At 42.3% G+C, this 15,932-nt stretch overlaps 2 protein-coding genes across 3 annotated transcripts in view; one reads left to right on the top strand and one right to left on the bottom strand.

Moving 5' to 3' along the window:
* macrod1 (mono-ADP ribosylhydrolase 1) overlaps positions 1–15,730 on the bottom strand; it is a 109,214-nt gene extending 93,484 nt beyond the window's left edge. The window contains exons 1-3 of one of the 2 annotated variants that reach the window (XM_076739074.1): positions 15,017–15,730; positions 14,144–14,242; positions 13,487–13,594 (exon numbers count right to left, since the gene is read on the bottom strand). In XM_076739074.1, the coding sequence (XP_076595189.1) occupies positions 13,487–13,594; positions 14,144–14,242; positions 15,017–15,431 (622 nt within the window). In that variant the 5' untranslated portion in view covers positions 15,432–15,730. The remainder of the gene's footprint in view (positions 1–13,486; positions 13,595–14,143; positions 14,243–15,016) is intronic. The other variant, XM_076739075.1, reaches the window with a different exon arrangement.
* Positions 1–15,932, top strand: part of flrt1b (fibronectin leucine rich transmembrane protein 1b) — a 78,088-nt gene that overhangs the window by 41,346 nt on the left and 20,810 nt on the right. The gene's annotated exons all lie outside the window — the stretch shown is intronic.

Genomic DNA, 15,932 nt, shown 5'->3' on the forward strand with positions numbered 1-15,932 from the left:
GACTGGAAAAACTAGAGCAGCAGCACTGTCTAAATTCATGCTGCAGCCAATTCACAAAGCCACTGAAGCCTCCAAACTTCGCCCATGGCAAAGACACAGATAAAAGAGGACAGAGTGGACATAACAACACGACTTCAGTGCAATGATGAAAAGTATGAGATACTAGCGTCTAGATTTGAGCTAGGACAAGACAAGGGTCAGCAGTGTGTTAACAAACCTCAAGAAAGTAGAGAGACTAGAAGAACGAGCAGGAATCTACAGCCGAGCTTAAAACAAAATGTCAGTCACAAACATAGTTAAAAGCTACTTTTAAAGAGAATCTGAAGCATATATACCCTGATTCCTCAGAGTGCTGGCGCTTAGATCATGTAACCCTCAAAGATATGACACACGCCTACGACCTTTCATTTATTTTACCATCTAAAATGAGCCACTTCAAGAGGGCGTGGAAGAGTAATTTTCTATTCATTTGATATGTGTTTTAAATCATATGGAGGATGAAGTGAAAATCTTCAAAAGAAATGACTATGTCTTAGATATTAGCTCCAGTAGCAATACTTCTGGACAGGGACCATGGTAATTATATATGCCTACTAACATTAAAGATTTGAATTTAATTTTTAATTTCATATTAGCAAGTTTATAAAGAAGCTTTTTTAAATTACACATAATCCATAAAGTCCAGTCTTCATTACAGAAGGAACATAATATATTTAAGTACATTTATGATTGAGACAGTAGCTGTGTTTACACATTAAATACAGTCATTTAAAGGTCCTCAGATGCTTTTGTCATTGCTGTCTGTGGCTGTGAATCAAAGATGGCACCCAGTGGTTCTGCACTAATGCTTCCCTCCATTTTAAAGCACTTACAGGCTTTGGCGAGAGCCTATAGAGTATGTATCAGTTAATGAATCTTTCATTCGAAAGACTGAAATTAATCAGAAACCATTTTGGTAATCAATTCATCTTGTGAACTATTTCTAAAGCAAAAATGCCAAAAGTGTGCTGGTCCCAGGCTCTGAAGTGTGAAAGCTCCCTGCTTTTCTTTGTCTGACATGGTAGTGAACTGAATACCTTCGAGGTTTGAACTGTTGTTGTGGATACAAAAGCAATTTGACGCCTACCATCTTCCTGTTTGCCTGCCACTAACCTTTCCTGTCATTTCCTCACTTTGCAGCAATTGTCCTCCGCACTTTCCATCATTCCCCAGTTACCTGGTCTTTACCTGCCCTCCATTAACCTAATCAGGTCACTCTGTATAAAGGTCACTAAAGGAATTAATTGGGGCTTTGCCTTAGCATCCAGCCATTTTTTGGATCTTGTTACCTGCCTGCCTAGCCTCTTCCTTTGTTTGCCTATTAGCACTGATCACCAGCGGTGGAAAGCAGCTAAGTGCATTTGCTTTAGTGCAGTTTTGAGGTACTTGTACTTTACCTCAGTGTTTACATTTCATGCTGCTTTCTACTTTACTCAACTTCATTTGATTTATTTTTTTTACTATTTTCTTTGATAATCATGGTTGTACACTCAAAAAAAACAATTAACTTCTAAAATATGTTACTCAGTGAAAAATTACGTTCACTGAAAATGATTTATACACATTCAATACAATATATTCTAATTTGTTAAAACAGCATGGCTTCTTCATGTCAACTTAAAGATCTTTAATTATGTTCAGTATATTCAATTACTATCTGATCTGTTAAAACAGCATGACTTCTTCATACACAGAGTTTTCATGTTCAGTCAACCTAATCTGCTCAGGTTGGTCTCAAACCATTGAGTTATAAAGCTCTGACATGTTTTGTTTATCAGTTACATATAATCATTTGTAGAATCTGACTTCTGAAGTATTTTGCACATCGTTACACCTGGTCTTGTGAAATCTTTCAAGTACAACATTTGCTACTGTACATTTTTGAAAGCAAACATGGCAATAATCAAAAAACACATTTCTTGTACTAAAACTTGTATTTGGTCAAAAAAAGTATACAATTTCAGTCTAAGCCTGAATTCATAACATTGCAATAACAGTGCAGTTCAAATAATAGTTACTGAAGCACATTATCCACTAAAGTACGCTAAGAGGAATAATGCATGTCGAAAAGGAACAACAACAAATCTTAAAAAGCAGGAGGGAGGTAACATACAAGTCAGTCCAAGTCCATATGAGATGAACTACTGTATGTGTCCAAAGCTTTTAGAATGCATAATACATGAGTTCATGATCAGTGCAATGGAGAGAGCAGTAATGTTCATAATCCAAGATGGAGAACATGGAAAACTGCATCCTGTCTGCCTCACCATTAGACATTGGAAGCAGTCCACTGATAATCTTTGATACAGACCTTGGAGAGTGCGTTACTCTACTCAGCTTTATGATAACCTGCTGGAGTGCGTTAAAGGTGTACTTGAACCTAGAGCTCAAACATAATAGCCGCAAATGCAGTAATCCAAATCTTGTCACATCATCTTGCCCTAGAGGACAGTGCCAACGTCGGATGGTTTTTATGCTGGCATCCCAGTCTGTGATAACATGCATTCCCACTGTGGTCTCCTCAGTGGATCCCTAGGTGACAGCTTCATGATCTATGACCTGTAGAACGCACATTCACAAAATGAAACACGATGAAATCAAATAAAATACACACATCCCCTATAAATATTACTATAGACTGCGTGACAGTGGACTGGTTTGTCTTATGTGTTTTCCATAGCAAGATATGAAACATAAAATCTTATAATTCTAAACCTCAACATATTAGACTCAGTCACGTAGTAGAGGCAGTGCTGACAGCAGAAAAGGCAATTACTTACTCATATGGTAGCATTGCATACAGCATTGCCTGAATTCTTTATTTTCTAACATTAATTTATGTTACTGCTTGCTGTTGAATATTCTTTAACCATTTAAATTATTTGTTTTGTTGCTCCAACATCCTATTTTAATTCCTATCTATCTATTACATGTAATTATCTATCTTCTTTCAGCTGTTCCCTGTTACAGGCTGCCACAGTGGATCATCTGTTTCCATCTCGCTGCCAAACCGGGCCCAGCCCAACCCGGCATGGAAATCTGATTTTTATGATCCACATATTTGATTTGGCACATGCTTTTTAGGCCGGATGCCCTTGCTAATGCAACTTTCCCCATTTATCTGGGCTTAGGAGTGGCAATTAGGAATGCAATGGCTTGTGCATCCTCAGTGGCCAGGGAGTGACCCAGGGTTCAGTGTCTCGCCCAAGGACACTTTGACATGTGGACAGGTGGAGGTGGGGATCAAACCGCCAGCCCTGTGATACACACACGACCCGCTCTATCTCCTGAGCCACAGCCGCCCCTTTAAATCATCTGTGCAATAACAAAATAAATGCTATTTTAAAATAATTTCATTTTTCCAACTGCTTGAAGCTTTCAATGCTACCACAGAGCTTTTGAAGCTCCACTCACTGCAAATGAAATGAAACACTCATTTTTGCTCACACATCTCAAATTGAGTGTGACTACTGGAGGAACACCAGATATCTATTAGAGCTCCTGTTCATCTCTGCTGCCACCTGAAATGAAACATTCATTTGTCCTCACACATCTCCGATTGACTGTGACTGGCTGAGTTGTTTGCCTCTACTTTTTCTAACTTGTAAAAATTTGTCACGGAGGAGAAACAAAGCTAACCTGTGTTCCTCTGGAGAGAACAAGACCCAAGACTGTTACATAAACTCCAACAGCACATCTTTTGCACACATTTCATGAAGCATTAATGTTAACAAATTAAGTTTTGTAAGCTATTTGAAGGCTAATATTAGCAAGACCAATGAATGGAGGCTGACATTCAAATTAACTTTTACTAGCCCAAGTTGCTTACTGACAGATAAATTGGATCTCTAGCTTGGAGTGATTGATACGTGTTATTTACCTTCGCTGTGTTGAAAGCTCTGAAGGTCAACGACGAGTCCTCTGACGCGGGGGAGAAAGTGACACAGAGTGTAATGGTCCCTGGCTGCTGTTGAGCCTGTTCCCAGGAGGTAGGGCGTTTCATTTTCAACAAAACTTCTTTCATTTATCTCCACATGATTGAGACCAGCAGACTTCACAACCCTCAAGACTAAATGAATTCTACACGACTATGTTTGAAAAAGAAACATGAATGAGTTGTGTAGTATACAAAAACTGGATATTTTTTCACTTCAGACATATCAAACTTTGTTTGAACTCAACCTGCCTGCCTCTGAGTCACTCTTGAGTCCATTGCCAACGTAACCTTGGGCTCAGAGAACCTGTGATGGGTATTTTTCACTATTGTCTGGCCAAACGATTCATTAATTAATTAACAAAACTTTCAGCAGATTAATCAATAATGAAAATAGCTATTAGTTTCAGCCCTACTGTAAGCTAATGAAAATGTTATAATTTGAGAATTAAATTTGGTACTAAACAGCTGCTCCATTCCATAAAACAAAACTTATCCGCACAGAAAATGTGTTTTTGCTCAATAAACAGTCAGTGTAAATGTTTCAGTATTCTTTGTGGTACCCCACATGTACTCAGCCATGCCTTTGACACCTGCCTATCACTGCTTCCTGTTGACCTTACTGATTCAAACACACAGATCAGACTTGTGGATATTCCTTTCATTTTTATAGGATTTTGCACAGTAAATCCATAAACAGGTTAACATCTCCAACACCGGTGCTCACCACTGTATTTCTGCCCAGGTTTAGTAACTGATACAGTGGAGAGGTGGTCATGGCCGGGCTATGTTTTGACAGCATATCCTATTTAGTCTGAAACTGAAGCAGCATGAGCGATGCCAATTTGCCTCTGTAAGTGCTTGTGCGTACAGACAGCTGACAGCCATATTGTGAGAATGTGTCCATTAGCTCTGCTTCACAAAACACAAAGTCAGCGCAGTGGGAATACTGCTATAGGAACTAAAGCTAAGGAAGTACAGTTACTACGGGAGTTCAATTCATGGGGGATCTGTAGCCTCTACATAGCAGCAGCACCATGAACACAGTTCACTTGCCGAGTAAACAATACAACTCTGACTAAATTACTTCTTACAGAACTAGAAATGTCAGCTGAGGGCAAGCAGCAGATTTTTTTTTTTTTTACTTGCCTTTAATTTCAAGCACCCCCAATGCATCAAAACACATACATAAATACACCTTACAGTATCTGTTTTGAGGCTTTCTAAGAGCGCACACAAATGTTAAATATTTGTCTGCCACAGCAAACTTGGTGTGACATTTTGCATCTTGTATTATGAGCCCATCCTAAGAGGAGCTGACAAGAGCTTTAGGGTAGATGTATGGTAACTGCAGAACAGAGAGATAGAGAGCGCACACTGTGGGGCCTGTGGGACCTCAGCAGCACAACAAGTCTCTGTTCTGGGCTTTCTATCAGCTCCTCTGACCCCTGTTACTACCTGGGAGGCTGACTGGATCACAACAACATGCCTCTCCTGATTAAAACCTTGGATAAGTGACTTTAGGAAAAAGTGCCACCGTCTAAGGATGAAATGTGGCCTTGAAAACATTAAAAAAAATTACTACAGCTGGCTACAACTTCATTATCCTCTAATAAGTGCTACATGATTCACATACTTAAAACAATCAGACTTTGAACAGCTTAAGCACTAGAGAGTGGAGTAGATACCGTGGCATTCAAAGTAGGTCTGTGACAAAAATCACTTAATCCTTGGCCTGATGCTGGAAAATCCCTTATAAAGTGGTTAAGCATGCAAAGATTCCCACTGTATGTCCCCTATTATTCCAGGCAATGAGGAAAATGCAGCTCAGGTGAAATCTGAGAAATAATTTTAGCCACTCTGAGGCAATTTACAACAACATGCCAGGCCTGACAATCTTTTATACTCGCTCTTGCAGAGTGTCGAAAGCAGGGATGTCTGCCAGGCTGATTCTGGCGCTAAGCTCAGCGCTAAGCTCCATTGACAAAGCCAGCTAAGAATCACTGAAGCCTTGCAAGAATGTGACGCTGTGCCACTGTGGAGTAACGCTCTTGCAAGGGGCTCTACCTGCAGAGCCAAGGGTTCACCTGTTTTATCCTCTTAAAATCACCAAACAGGATCACTGAGCACATCCCTCTCACCTTTCTCCTGCAGATGTTCTGGTTGATGCCCCGCTGTCTTGTCTCTCTATCTGTCTGAGTCCACTCATCCATGCCTTCCCAAAGCCCCAGTCCCTTCATCCTCTATAACCCCCAAGCCCCACAACCTGCCCCACTACAGCTGGCGGTCATCATCGACCATGGACTTCTCTGGAATCAATAAAAGATGTTCCACCGCTGGGATGAATTTATATTGCAACCGATGGAAGCATCCAAGCTCAAAAAACACTAATGTTAAATTATTGATGCTTACCCCACACATCCATCCTCAAATAGAGCATTGTAATAATGAAACATTAAGCTGATATTTGGAGGTTTCTGTTGCACTGATGTGTTCAATTCAAGATGACTTGCACATTTAAAAGAAAATAACTCTCATTTGTTTCAGCTTGCCTTTATATTTCACATAAGGTGAGATAATATCAAAGCTTCAATTAGCATATCAGGCTTTCCAATAGTGCTGTATAGCAGACCCTAACCCTATCCCAGCGTCTGCCACCTTGCACCTTCACTAACATTATAAAACAATTAAGGCTCCAACCAGTAATTATTTGACCATTACTTTCTTGATTAATCATTTAGATACTGAAAAATAGTGAAAAAATGCCATTCAGAATTACTCCGAGGCCACAGTGATACCTTCAATTTGCTTGTTTCGTCCAGCCAACAGTCTAGAAACCTAAACGTGTTCAATGGACTGTTATATATGACAAAGAAATGAGCAAATCCTCACATTTGAGAAGCTGCAATCAGAGACTGTTTGGAATTTGTGCTTGAAACTGCTTCACAGCAAAATAGTTTTTAAATAGGTTAGAGCTCTTAAAAACAGTGGCCTGCTGCCGCTGAAGACTACGAAATGAGAGCAGTGAGAGCGAACCAGAACAGTGAAGCCGGAGAGCTAAACAATGAGCCGAAATTCACTGTAAAGCTCTGCAAAGCTGGGGGGAGCTGCAGATTCAGATAATAATTCTCTGTAGATTCATCACTGCAAGCAACCCCTTTCACACTGTCACATTGTTTTCACAGTCATTTGATATATTGTTAGTATAAAAATATAGATTATAGCCGCCTTCTGGGAAGCAGAGCAGATGTACTACTTCACAAAGCAAATGGCGTGTTTTTAATGAGTGTGGATATTGTTGTGGCTGTCATCTGTTACCCGAAACTGATCATGAGAGCAGATTTGTCAGGATCTACTGTAGATGGCTTACCATCTCTGCTGAACAATTTCCTGGGAAAACCCTGTATACTGGCCTGAGTGAAAATATGGTAAGAGCTCAAACAATTAGTCAATTATTCAATTAGCTGATGGGCACATTTGTAATCAGCAATTGTTTTGATATTGATTAATTGTGTGAGTCATCTTTCAAGCACAAATGTCAAGCATTCTCCAGTTGCAGCTTCTCCACTGTGAGGATTTTTCTCTGTTTTATAGACCTGCACTGCAAAACATATTTAAAGACATCTGAAGACACTTTGGACTCAGAGAAACTGGGATCTAATTTTTATTATTCATTATTTTCGGACACTTTAAAGACAAAACAACTAATCAATTACCAAGAAAATAATCAGCAGGTTAACTGTGAATGAATATAACAGCTAGTTGCAGCCCTCATGTTTTAATGTGGAAACTACATGTGAAAAATTGGATTTGTCTTGGATTCAAGGACAAGACACTTAAAATGTCTTAACACATCCACTCCAGCAGTTGTGCTACTAAAACAACTGGAGCGAGGCAACAACGCTTGACAACTCCAGCACCACGAGTGACCAGTGAGGCAGTCATCAAACATCTGTCAAGCAGTCAAGAAATACTGTGCCATAGAGTGTTATGAGCTCGTGAGCCAAAGAAGACTGTCTGAAAAATGTTAACAGTCTATCAGGCCCAAAACGAACCGCTTGACAGAAGCGTGTGTGAAAATGAGAGTGAAAATCAGGAGCAAGACGTGTTATTCACTGATTATTGCATGTTTACTTCACATTATACACTTGCCTTGTTAATCAGACCTTATCCAAACTGAAGTCAGGTTGATAATCACCAGGTGGACACGCACCTTTTACAAGTTGAGGTTGGCTTAAGGTTCACATTGACCAGCTGGACAATGCATCGCCACTGTCCAACGGCTGTGAGGAGGACGCGTGGATAATCAGTACAACAAGCACACTGGCCCCGCTTGTTCTATTCAAACTGATTCTTCAGACAGTCTTTGTCCAGAATCAGCATCTGCAAAAGGGGCTGATTTTATGATCAGCGTCTCATTTTGAGGCCAGTACGGCTGAATGACTATGTCAGAGATGTGTTTACCCTGTTTGGCACTTGCTAAGACTGATTTGTGCAACTCGATATTGTCATTTGACTTTGGGCTGAGTCTGCTTCTGACCTTTATATCGACTACGCATCCAAACTTATATTATCATTCCAGATGAGTCGAGCTTCAGGCTTTGATCAGCATCTCAAGTTAAGTCTGTGAACATCACCATTTTAAGTCTGTCATTAGTCATAACTGCCTTGTTCATCACAATGATGCCATGCCGACGGTTACAAAATGTATTGAGTGGAAATGTTTCCTTTCACCTGTTCCATGACTCCCTGACCTTTTTACCCTCCCTGTCTGTCAGCATAGTGCCATCCGTCTCCTCGTCCGTCCATCCGGGCTTTCTTTCTGGGTTTCTTATCTGTGGGGAAGTTACAGTAAAGTCTACAGATGCTCTCCCTCTGTCTCATCGTGTCTGTCACCTGCGGGCCAGGAAAACTATTGGCTCTAATCTTGTATCTCTCAGCTGTTGCCTCGGTGAGTGGGTTTCCAGAGCCAACCAACGGCTTTATCTCTGACCTGCAGAGGAAAACCTGGGAGACCCTATCTCATGCACAAATACACATGATAGGACACCTGCACACAAAACACGCGCGAAAGTACACCACTCATGCACCACCCTGCCAGACATGGCGTCGCACACACATACGCACACACACATTGACGCAGCTGGCTTTGTGTGTGCTGTTTTTATTTCTGGCACAGGCAGGTGCAGCTGTGCACAGGTGTACACATGCAGACACACACGTATGTAGTCTTGTCAATACATCCAAACACATGTGCAAAGGTGAGACGCAGAAACACGTAAACTCTCGGCAAGCAGAAATTGTGACGATGACAAGTGGTTCAGCTCTAAAGACAGAGACGACCAGAATATTCTTTATCTTTTGACGGTGCACGGCTTAATTTTAGGGACAGTTTTTTATAGTCGAGCCTGAAAGATTTATCAGCCGACTCTGCTGCTGCATTCGCTCTCACACACAGAGTTAGCGCCGCTGTGAAAAAGGGACATTGCACGAAAATACTGACAAAACTTTTGTGTCCAGTTTTGAAAGCTGCAGTAGGCAAAACCTGTGCAGAGGGAGGCAGCTGCCCAGCCAAAAGTCATGCCTCGTAGGACCAGCTCTCCAAGGCATGAACCTTGCCAAGACCCCAGCCTCTTGCTGCCTCTCGTCTTCTCAAAGAGTCCCCTCCAGTGCTTCGCGGCCTCAGGGCAGAGCACCCCAGGCTTCAGAGGCAGATGCGATGCTGTTTAACAGCAGGATGAGATGCTAGTGCACCAAACACACACACACACACACACACACACACACACACCACTGTCCCCCTCAAAAGTTAGTCCCCACTGACTGTCTTTATGACTCTTTGCTGCTGATCGATATGAGTGCCATGGCATCAAACACAATTAGCTCGAAGCTCCATGTGGAGCCGGGATGTGTTCACACATGTCTTTTGTACCACATGCCATTGTAGGCAAAGGAAGTACAGGAAGTGTATTGCAAGTTGCAGGATTTTCTGCAGGGTATTCCACCCCTGAATCAGGCTTCCACTTCTACCAACACTGATGACAACACTAAACCAACGTGTGGAATGGTGGAGGTGGAGGTTTGGCTATGTGAGACAAGGCATTTGTAAAACAGCCAATAGAAACACACAGTTCTCTAAAATAACCTGTGATTGGCCAAAGTCTCCCGTCACAGGCCAGATTTTCTAAAGCCTGAGAACAGAGCCAAGAGGAGGTGCAGAAGTCCAGTTTTCTCTGAGACCACTTGAATTACAAATATGCTGAAAGGTTATTATGGACTTGCCCATTGACGCCAAAAATTAACTGCCTGCCCCGACTTTAAATCGCTTTCAATAAAATTTCAATTCTGTGGGGAGAAAAGGTAGGCCAAAATAAATGGCATTTAATGTCAAACACGATAAACACAACGGTGGCTGAAAGTAAGTGCTGGAATGGAAATGAGGAATAAAACTTTTGCGAGTGAAAATGCAGCTCAGTAGAGCTAAGCAAATTTGCATTTAATCAATTTGAAAAAAGGTTTTAATGCAAAGTTAGTTGCCGAGACGTCGTCTGCACACACACACACACACACACACACACGGACTCGCACATATACACACACACTCCAAGAACTCATCACTCCAACGACATTTCATTGTGCAATCCATCTTAATCAGCTAGCCCATCAGAGACAATATATCCTCCCCTCCATCTCTCTCTCCTTCTCCGGACGGAGTGATTGAGGGGTGTAAAGAGGAGGATGTTTCTGCCCGCCGTCTCCTCCCCCCACAACTCCCCCCCCCCCCCCCACCAGGACGGCTCTTAAGTGCTTGTGGGTTTTTATGTTTGTAGTGTTTTATAGGAGTGGGCAGGAGCCAGGGGCTGTAAAAGTGTGGACGGAGGGAGGGAGGGGGCGGAGGAGGAGGAGGAGAAGAGGAGGAGAAGGAGGAGGAGTGGAGAGTTACTGTAAATCCAATCTTTATTGAGAGCGACACAAACAACAAACAGCGCCCGCCCAGCCTCCCTGCGACGCCCTGCTTACCTGATCAATCAGTGCTGACTGAGGAGAGAAGGAACAGGGTGGAGTAGCACATCGCTTCCACCTGTTAACTCACAGGTCTCAGTGTTTCCATCTGCATGCATCCACACATACAAGAGTGCCTCTTTAGGCATCCATGTGTGTGTTTCTGCGCGTCTGCAGTCAACTGCTAACCACCAGCCAGGCCTGCAGGCCCCCCTCCCAACCTGCCTACCAGTCTGCCAGTATAGCGTATAATTGGCCACAGTTGGCTTCAATTGAATGTTTGGTGCGTTAGGGGCTAAATGATTCTTCAAGGCCTTTCAGAGCAGCCAGAAAAAAAAACCACACTCCCCTCCACATGTCAAAAACCACAGGCACTGGTTTGGCTGCCGTCTAACGCTGAGGCTTCGCTGTTACATCTGCAACAGGAGAATCGTTTTGCCAGCAATTTTCTAAATGAGCGTAACAAACTGTCTGTTTTATAATTGTTCTCTTGTCCCTCGATGCCTGCTCGCTGCTCTCTTTTATTTTAATGTCATATCTCTTTAAGTGCGACTGACATCACTCAAAGCCTCTTAGTCAATCAGTTAGTCATTGAATGAAAAGGTCAGTCGCTTAGTTGACAAAATGACCACAGAGACGGTTAGCCCGCCAGCCGGCCAGCCAATCAGTCAGCCCGGAAAGGATGATCGGACTCTGCTGCCCAAACCCCTTTGTGGGTACACTGTACCTGCTTGTTGCCATGGCAATGTAGTCCGAGACTTAAATACTAGCCTGTGTCCCCTCCCTGCCCCTCCTTTATCCTCTTCTTTTCACTCCTCCAGAATCTCCTCTTGGTTTTTTGTCAGTCAGAGTGCTGACTCTCTGTCTCTCAGTCATGTTTCCTCTGGCTCTGTTGTGTTTTTCAGTCTCCCTCCCTCACCTTGCCTCGTCCTCTCTGCAAAATGACACTTTACTAGCTGTTTCCTCTTGTTAATTCCATGCTACTTTGCATCGTGCGACTCTGTAAAAGCTCTCGTAAAACACGCACCCCAATGCAAAGTCGCCTCTACGGACACAGAGACAAATTATAATTACTTGCTGTCTACACACACACACACACACACACGCAATTACTAAAACATTTGTAGAAAGAGGTGCGCATGAACGCTTGCAAGCACACGCACACAAGCAATAGTGCCATAAATGAGAGTCAACGATCAACATATTCACTGGATGCTGGCACAGTTTACACCTGCTGATAGTCAGCTGCCAATGAAGATCTATCATTTTCTGCTAAAGCCTCATCATCAAGCATCATTTAGGCGTGCTGGCCTGCCTCACTCTCCCCTGATGCACCGTCTGTGCCAAGACACCGATTAAATTTTGCCCAAATGCTCAAACAGCCTTGTGGGAAAAGGTCTTCAGTCAATGAACTGGCTTTGGGCTCCATCTAATGGTCACTAGAAATATTCTAATCCCACTTGTGAGTGCTGGGAAACAACAACTGTTGGAGGAAGTGAGAGCAAATAGCACAGCTGTCTTTAAAATGTTGAAAACAAGAAGACACAGATGTTTATGACTCATTCAATCAACACATATTGGGTTACATTAATAGAGTTTATGCCCTGATATTAAGTGTTTATGAGATTTGGCAGTAGCTTTTTAATGTTTTTCAGCTCAGCTCTAAGATTTCAGTTTGTTGAACTAATTTCAAAACTGGTCAGTATTGAATTGGTTTGTCTATGCAAAGCTCAAATAATGATATTTCAGTATTAACAAATACATTGTCCTCATCTGTGTTGATATTTTCATCATGACTGGACTTGGACTGAATCAGAGGTTTGTTTGGTTGTGATAACAGATGTTGTGTCCCCAAAACAACAGCTATCACTAGATTAAATGTAAGAAGTTGGTATTGGCCTTTAAAGGTCAAATCACTTTAACTCTGGTTGTTTTCTATAGTTCTATTTCGAAGCAGTCTGTCCATAATCTGTTCAGTACTGAGGCGTCACATAGCTCAGCTTTCGGCTTTCTATGTCTCCTTTTGAGGTGTCCAGGCAGACAGACGACATCCTTCTGATTCTAAACCCTACTGCTGTTCTTGTATTCACATGTACCGTATGCACATTTCTATAAAGAAAGCTGGTTACACACATGTTTGTAACATCTAAAAGCCTGCAGCTGTCCCTCCCACACAGCGAGAAAACATCATACCCATAATCACGGGAGCAGAAACCGCCTTCACGGGTGTTTTGTGCTAAATTTATATACAGTTTATGCACATAGATGAACAGACTGGGGGCTGCGCGCAGTGTAACACCCAGACTTTTAATACATAATCCTTTCTCATATTTCCCACTGTTTGACTGCCTTCTTCATATTGTTCTTGTGCATGTGTTTCTTTTTATTTCTGATTACTTTTGTTGCAAACAGAGAAAATCCAGATCATTGGTGACCGTGTTGGACCACTGACCTCCACACTGTGTGATCCAGCTACAAACAAACACTCATCGCTCATTTACACACACATACCTGCATTGACAATGGCATCTATCTCCAGCTGGGTGATGTCGCCGCTGTAGAGGGAGATCTTCTGGTCCAACTTATCATTCCTCTGGTAGCGAGTTTGCCCAGAACCACCTGATAATGACACACACACATACATACAGTACATTCAGTTTCAGGATCAGTTTGTTCAATCTTTGTTCAACAGGCAAAAATGTGAGTTTGCTTCATTTCTCTGTCAAACAGAGGGGGAAGAGTTTCCACAGAGGTCAGATGGAGAGGAACAAAATAAAGACATTTAGAAGCTGTTTGCTTGGAAAAAAATGACAATATTTATTGCAGCTTCTAATATGTGTTAACCAGTGATTAACTTCTTAACTACATGTTATTTCAGTGTGGTCATCTTTTGCTTTGTGCATACTTTGTGTGCATTCGAAGTGCATATTACACATGAATATATAACATTTTGCACACAAGGTGCTATGCTATCAACTTTCTTTATGTCGCTCATAATTTGGAAATGCTTTCAGTGTGCAGTTTTATAAGTTACCTGATGCAATGGAGCCAAATATCTGATCGCACTTATGTACTCACTTCTTTCCAGCCCTCTCATAAAGTCTAACCACCACTTCAATCCAACCTTGAATGAATCTGACAGTGACTGATTGATGCTGGGTGTCTGACCTGCAGCGGGAGTCCACACTGGGATGTCGTCCAGTGGCACAGAGCTCGAAGTCCTGTAGTACTGACGCCTGTCCTTCACAGACAGAGACAGCAAGAAGTCTGCGAGAGACAGTGGAGAAAGAGAATGGCCAGTAATTACGTGTTAGCTAGATAGATTTTGTTCAATATTTATAATGTAATGGAAACAGAGGAATGTGGTACTTTAGGTTCACCAGACTGAAGAAAAGCTTGATGAGGAATAGGATGAAGTACCTCATGCATAACCTCCTGATAAACAGTAATATTCCTACAGAACCATTAAGTGTACAGTGTACTGTGAGATTATACTACTCTGAAAGAACTTCATGGTCATCGTGCAGCTTTTGCACTGAAGTTCCAGTTTGTTCAAGGACAGATTTATTGCTTGATTCATTTATTTGGTATACACACCAAACATTTGGTAGCTGCAGCTGCTCAAACTCAATGCATGCTTGCCCTTCGTCACGTTATATTATTCTGAAAATTAATATCTACTGGTTTTCGAACTAAGACAGAATTTTAAGACATCACTTTGAGTTGGATAATTTGTCAAAATGTTCATTAGTTGCAGCCCAGATGTATTTAAATGATTCATATACTAACATTACATTGTGTTTTTATATATTGTGAGCTTATAGTGTACTGACTCTACTTTGATATTACAGAAGACAAAATAACTCATTTTCTCTTCCAGGTCTAATGTGTTTGCAAGGCCAGACAGTGGCTGACACCTGGACAGGTGTTTGGGTCATGTGACAGCACACGTTTCTCCATCGTTTGTTGACAAAGCACACTGCAGGATAGCGGGTTTAAAATGAAATGAACATCCTCTAGGCTTTGGTTGAACCGTCTCACCCTTGGTCTCCTTCCAGTCTCCCTCAGCGGAGTTCAGGTTAACTTTGAGGGCCATGGCGCTGAGGGTTCCGGTGTGGAAAGACTGGACCACCGCGACTGTGCTCAGTCCGAGGGCAGCACCGAGGGCGACCCTGCTCAACCAACCCCTCCTCCCCCGGGGCGAGGAGCAAGCGTGTCCCTGGTTGGACTTCCAAACAGCTGCGGTCGTTGTTGTTGAAAACTTCTCAGCTCGGACGTTAATATGGCCGCAGAGAGGACTTGTTGCTGGCTTCCCTCCCAACTGGAGGCTTCCAGGAGTTAAATTGTGTTTGAACTTGACACCGGCTCCCTGGAAGTTAGCACGAACACGGGACAGAGGGCCGGTGGACAGAGGGACTCTGACATATGAAAGTAGAGCTGATATTTGTGGTGCCATGCCTGAGTGTCACCGAGTGCACTAACGGTTCGTGTCCACGCCGACAGATATCAGTATCAGCCTCACCGTTGTTAGGTTTCGTTTTCGATACGAACACACACACCTCCTAATGATGAACGTTCTCATGTGCCATTTTTGTTTTGGACGTTAACGTGCGGAATGTACCATTTACAAGGGGTGCTAGTTGGCTATTGCTAAACGACAAATTTTAAAAGGTGTTAATAAGCGTTAATGTGGTATCCAGTGCTGGTATCAGACTATGGCTATTAATACTAGTGAAACCGGATATTTTGCAATCTGACTATCGCCGCTCTATTTTAAGTGTCACACAGAGTGTAAACCCCGACTGAGATGACATGGGAAAGCCGAAGCCAACTACCACAAACCTGTGCCTCCTTCATGAATATCGGAAATATCGACATTCACGATGAGAGCACACTGGCCGACCAAACATTCTAGTAAACACAATTTCTTAGTTCTAAGAAGTTGAGTTAAAAGACC

Source organism: Chaetodon auriga, chromosome 9, assembly GCF_051107435.1.
Source record: "Chaetodon auriga isolate fChaAug3 chromosome 9, fChaAug3.hap1, whole genome shotgun sequence".
NCBI classification, from domain to species: Eukaryota; Metazoa; Chordata; class Actinopteri; order Chaetodontiformes; family Chaetodontidae; genus Chaetodon; species Chaetodon auriga.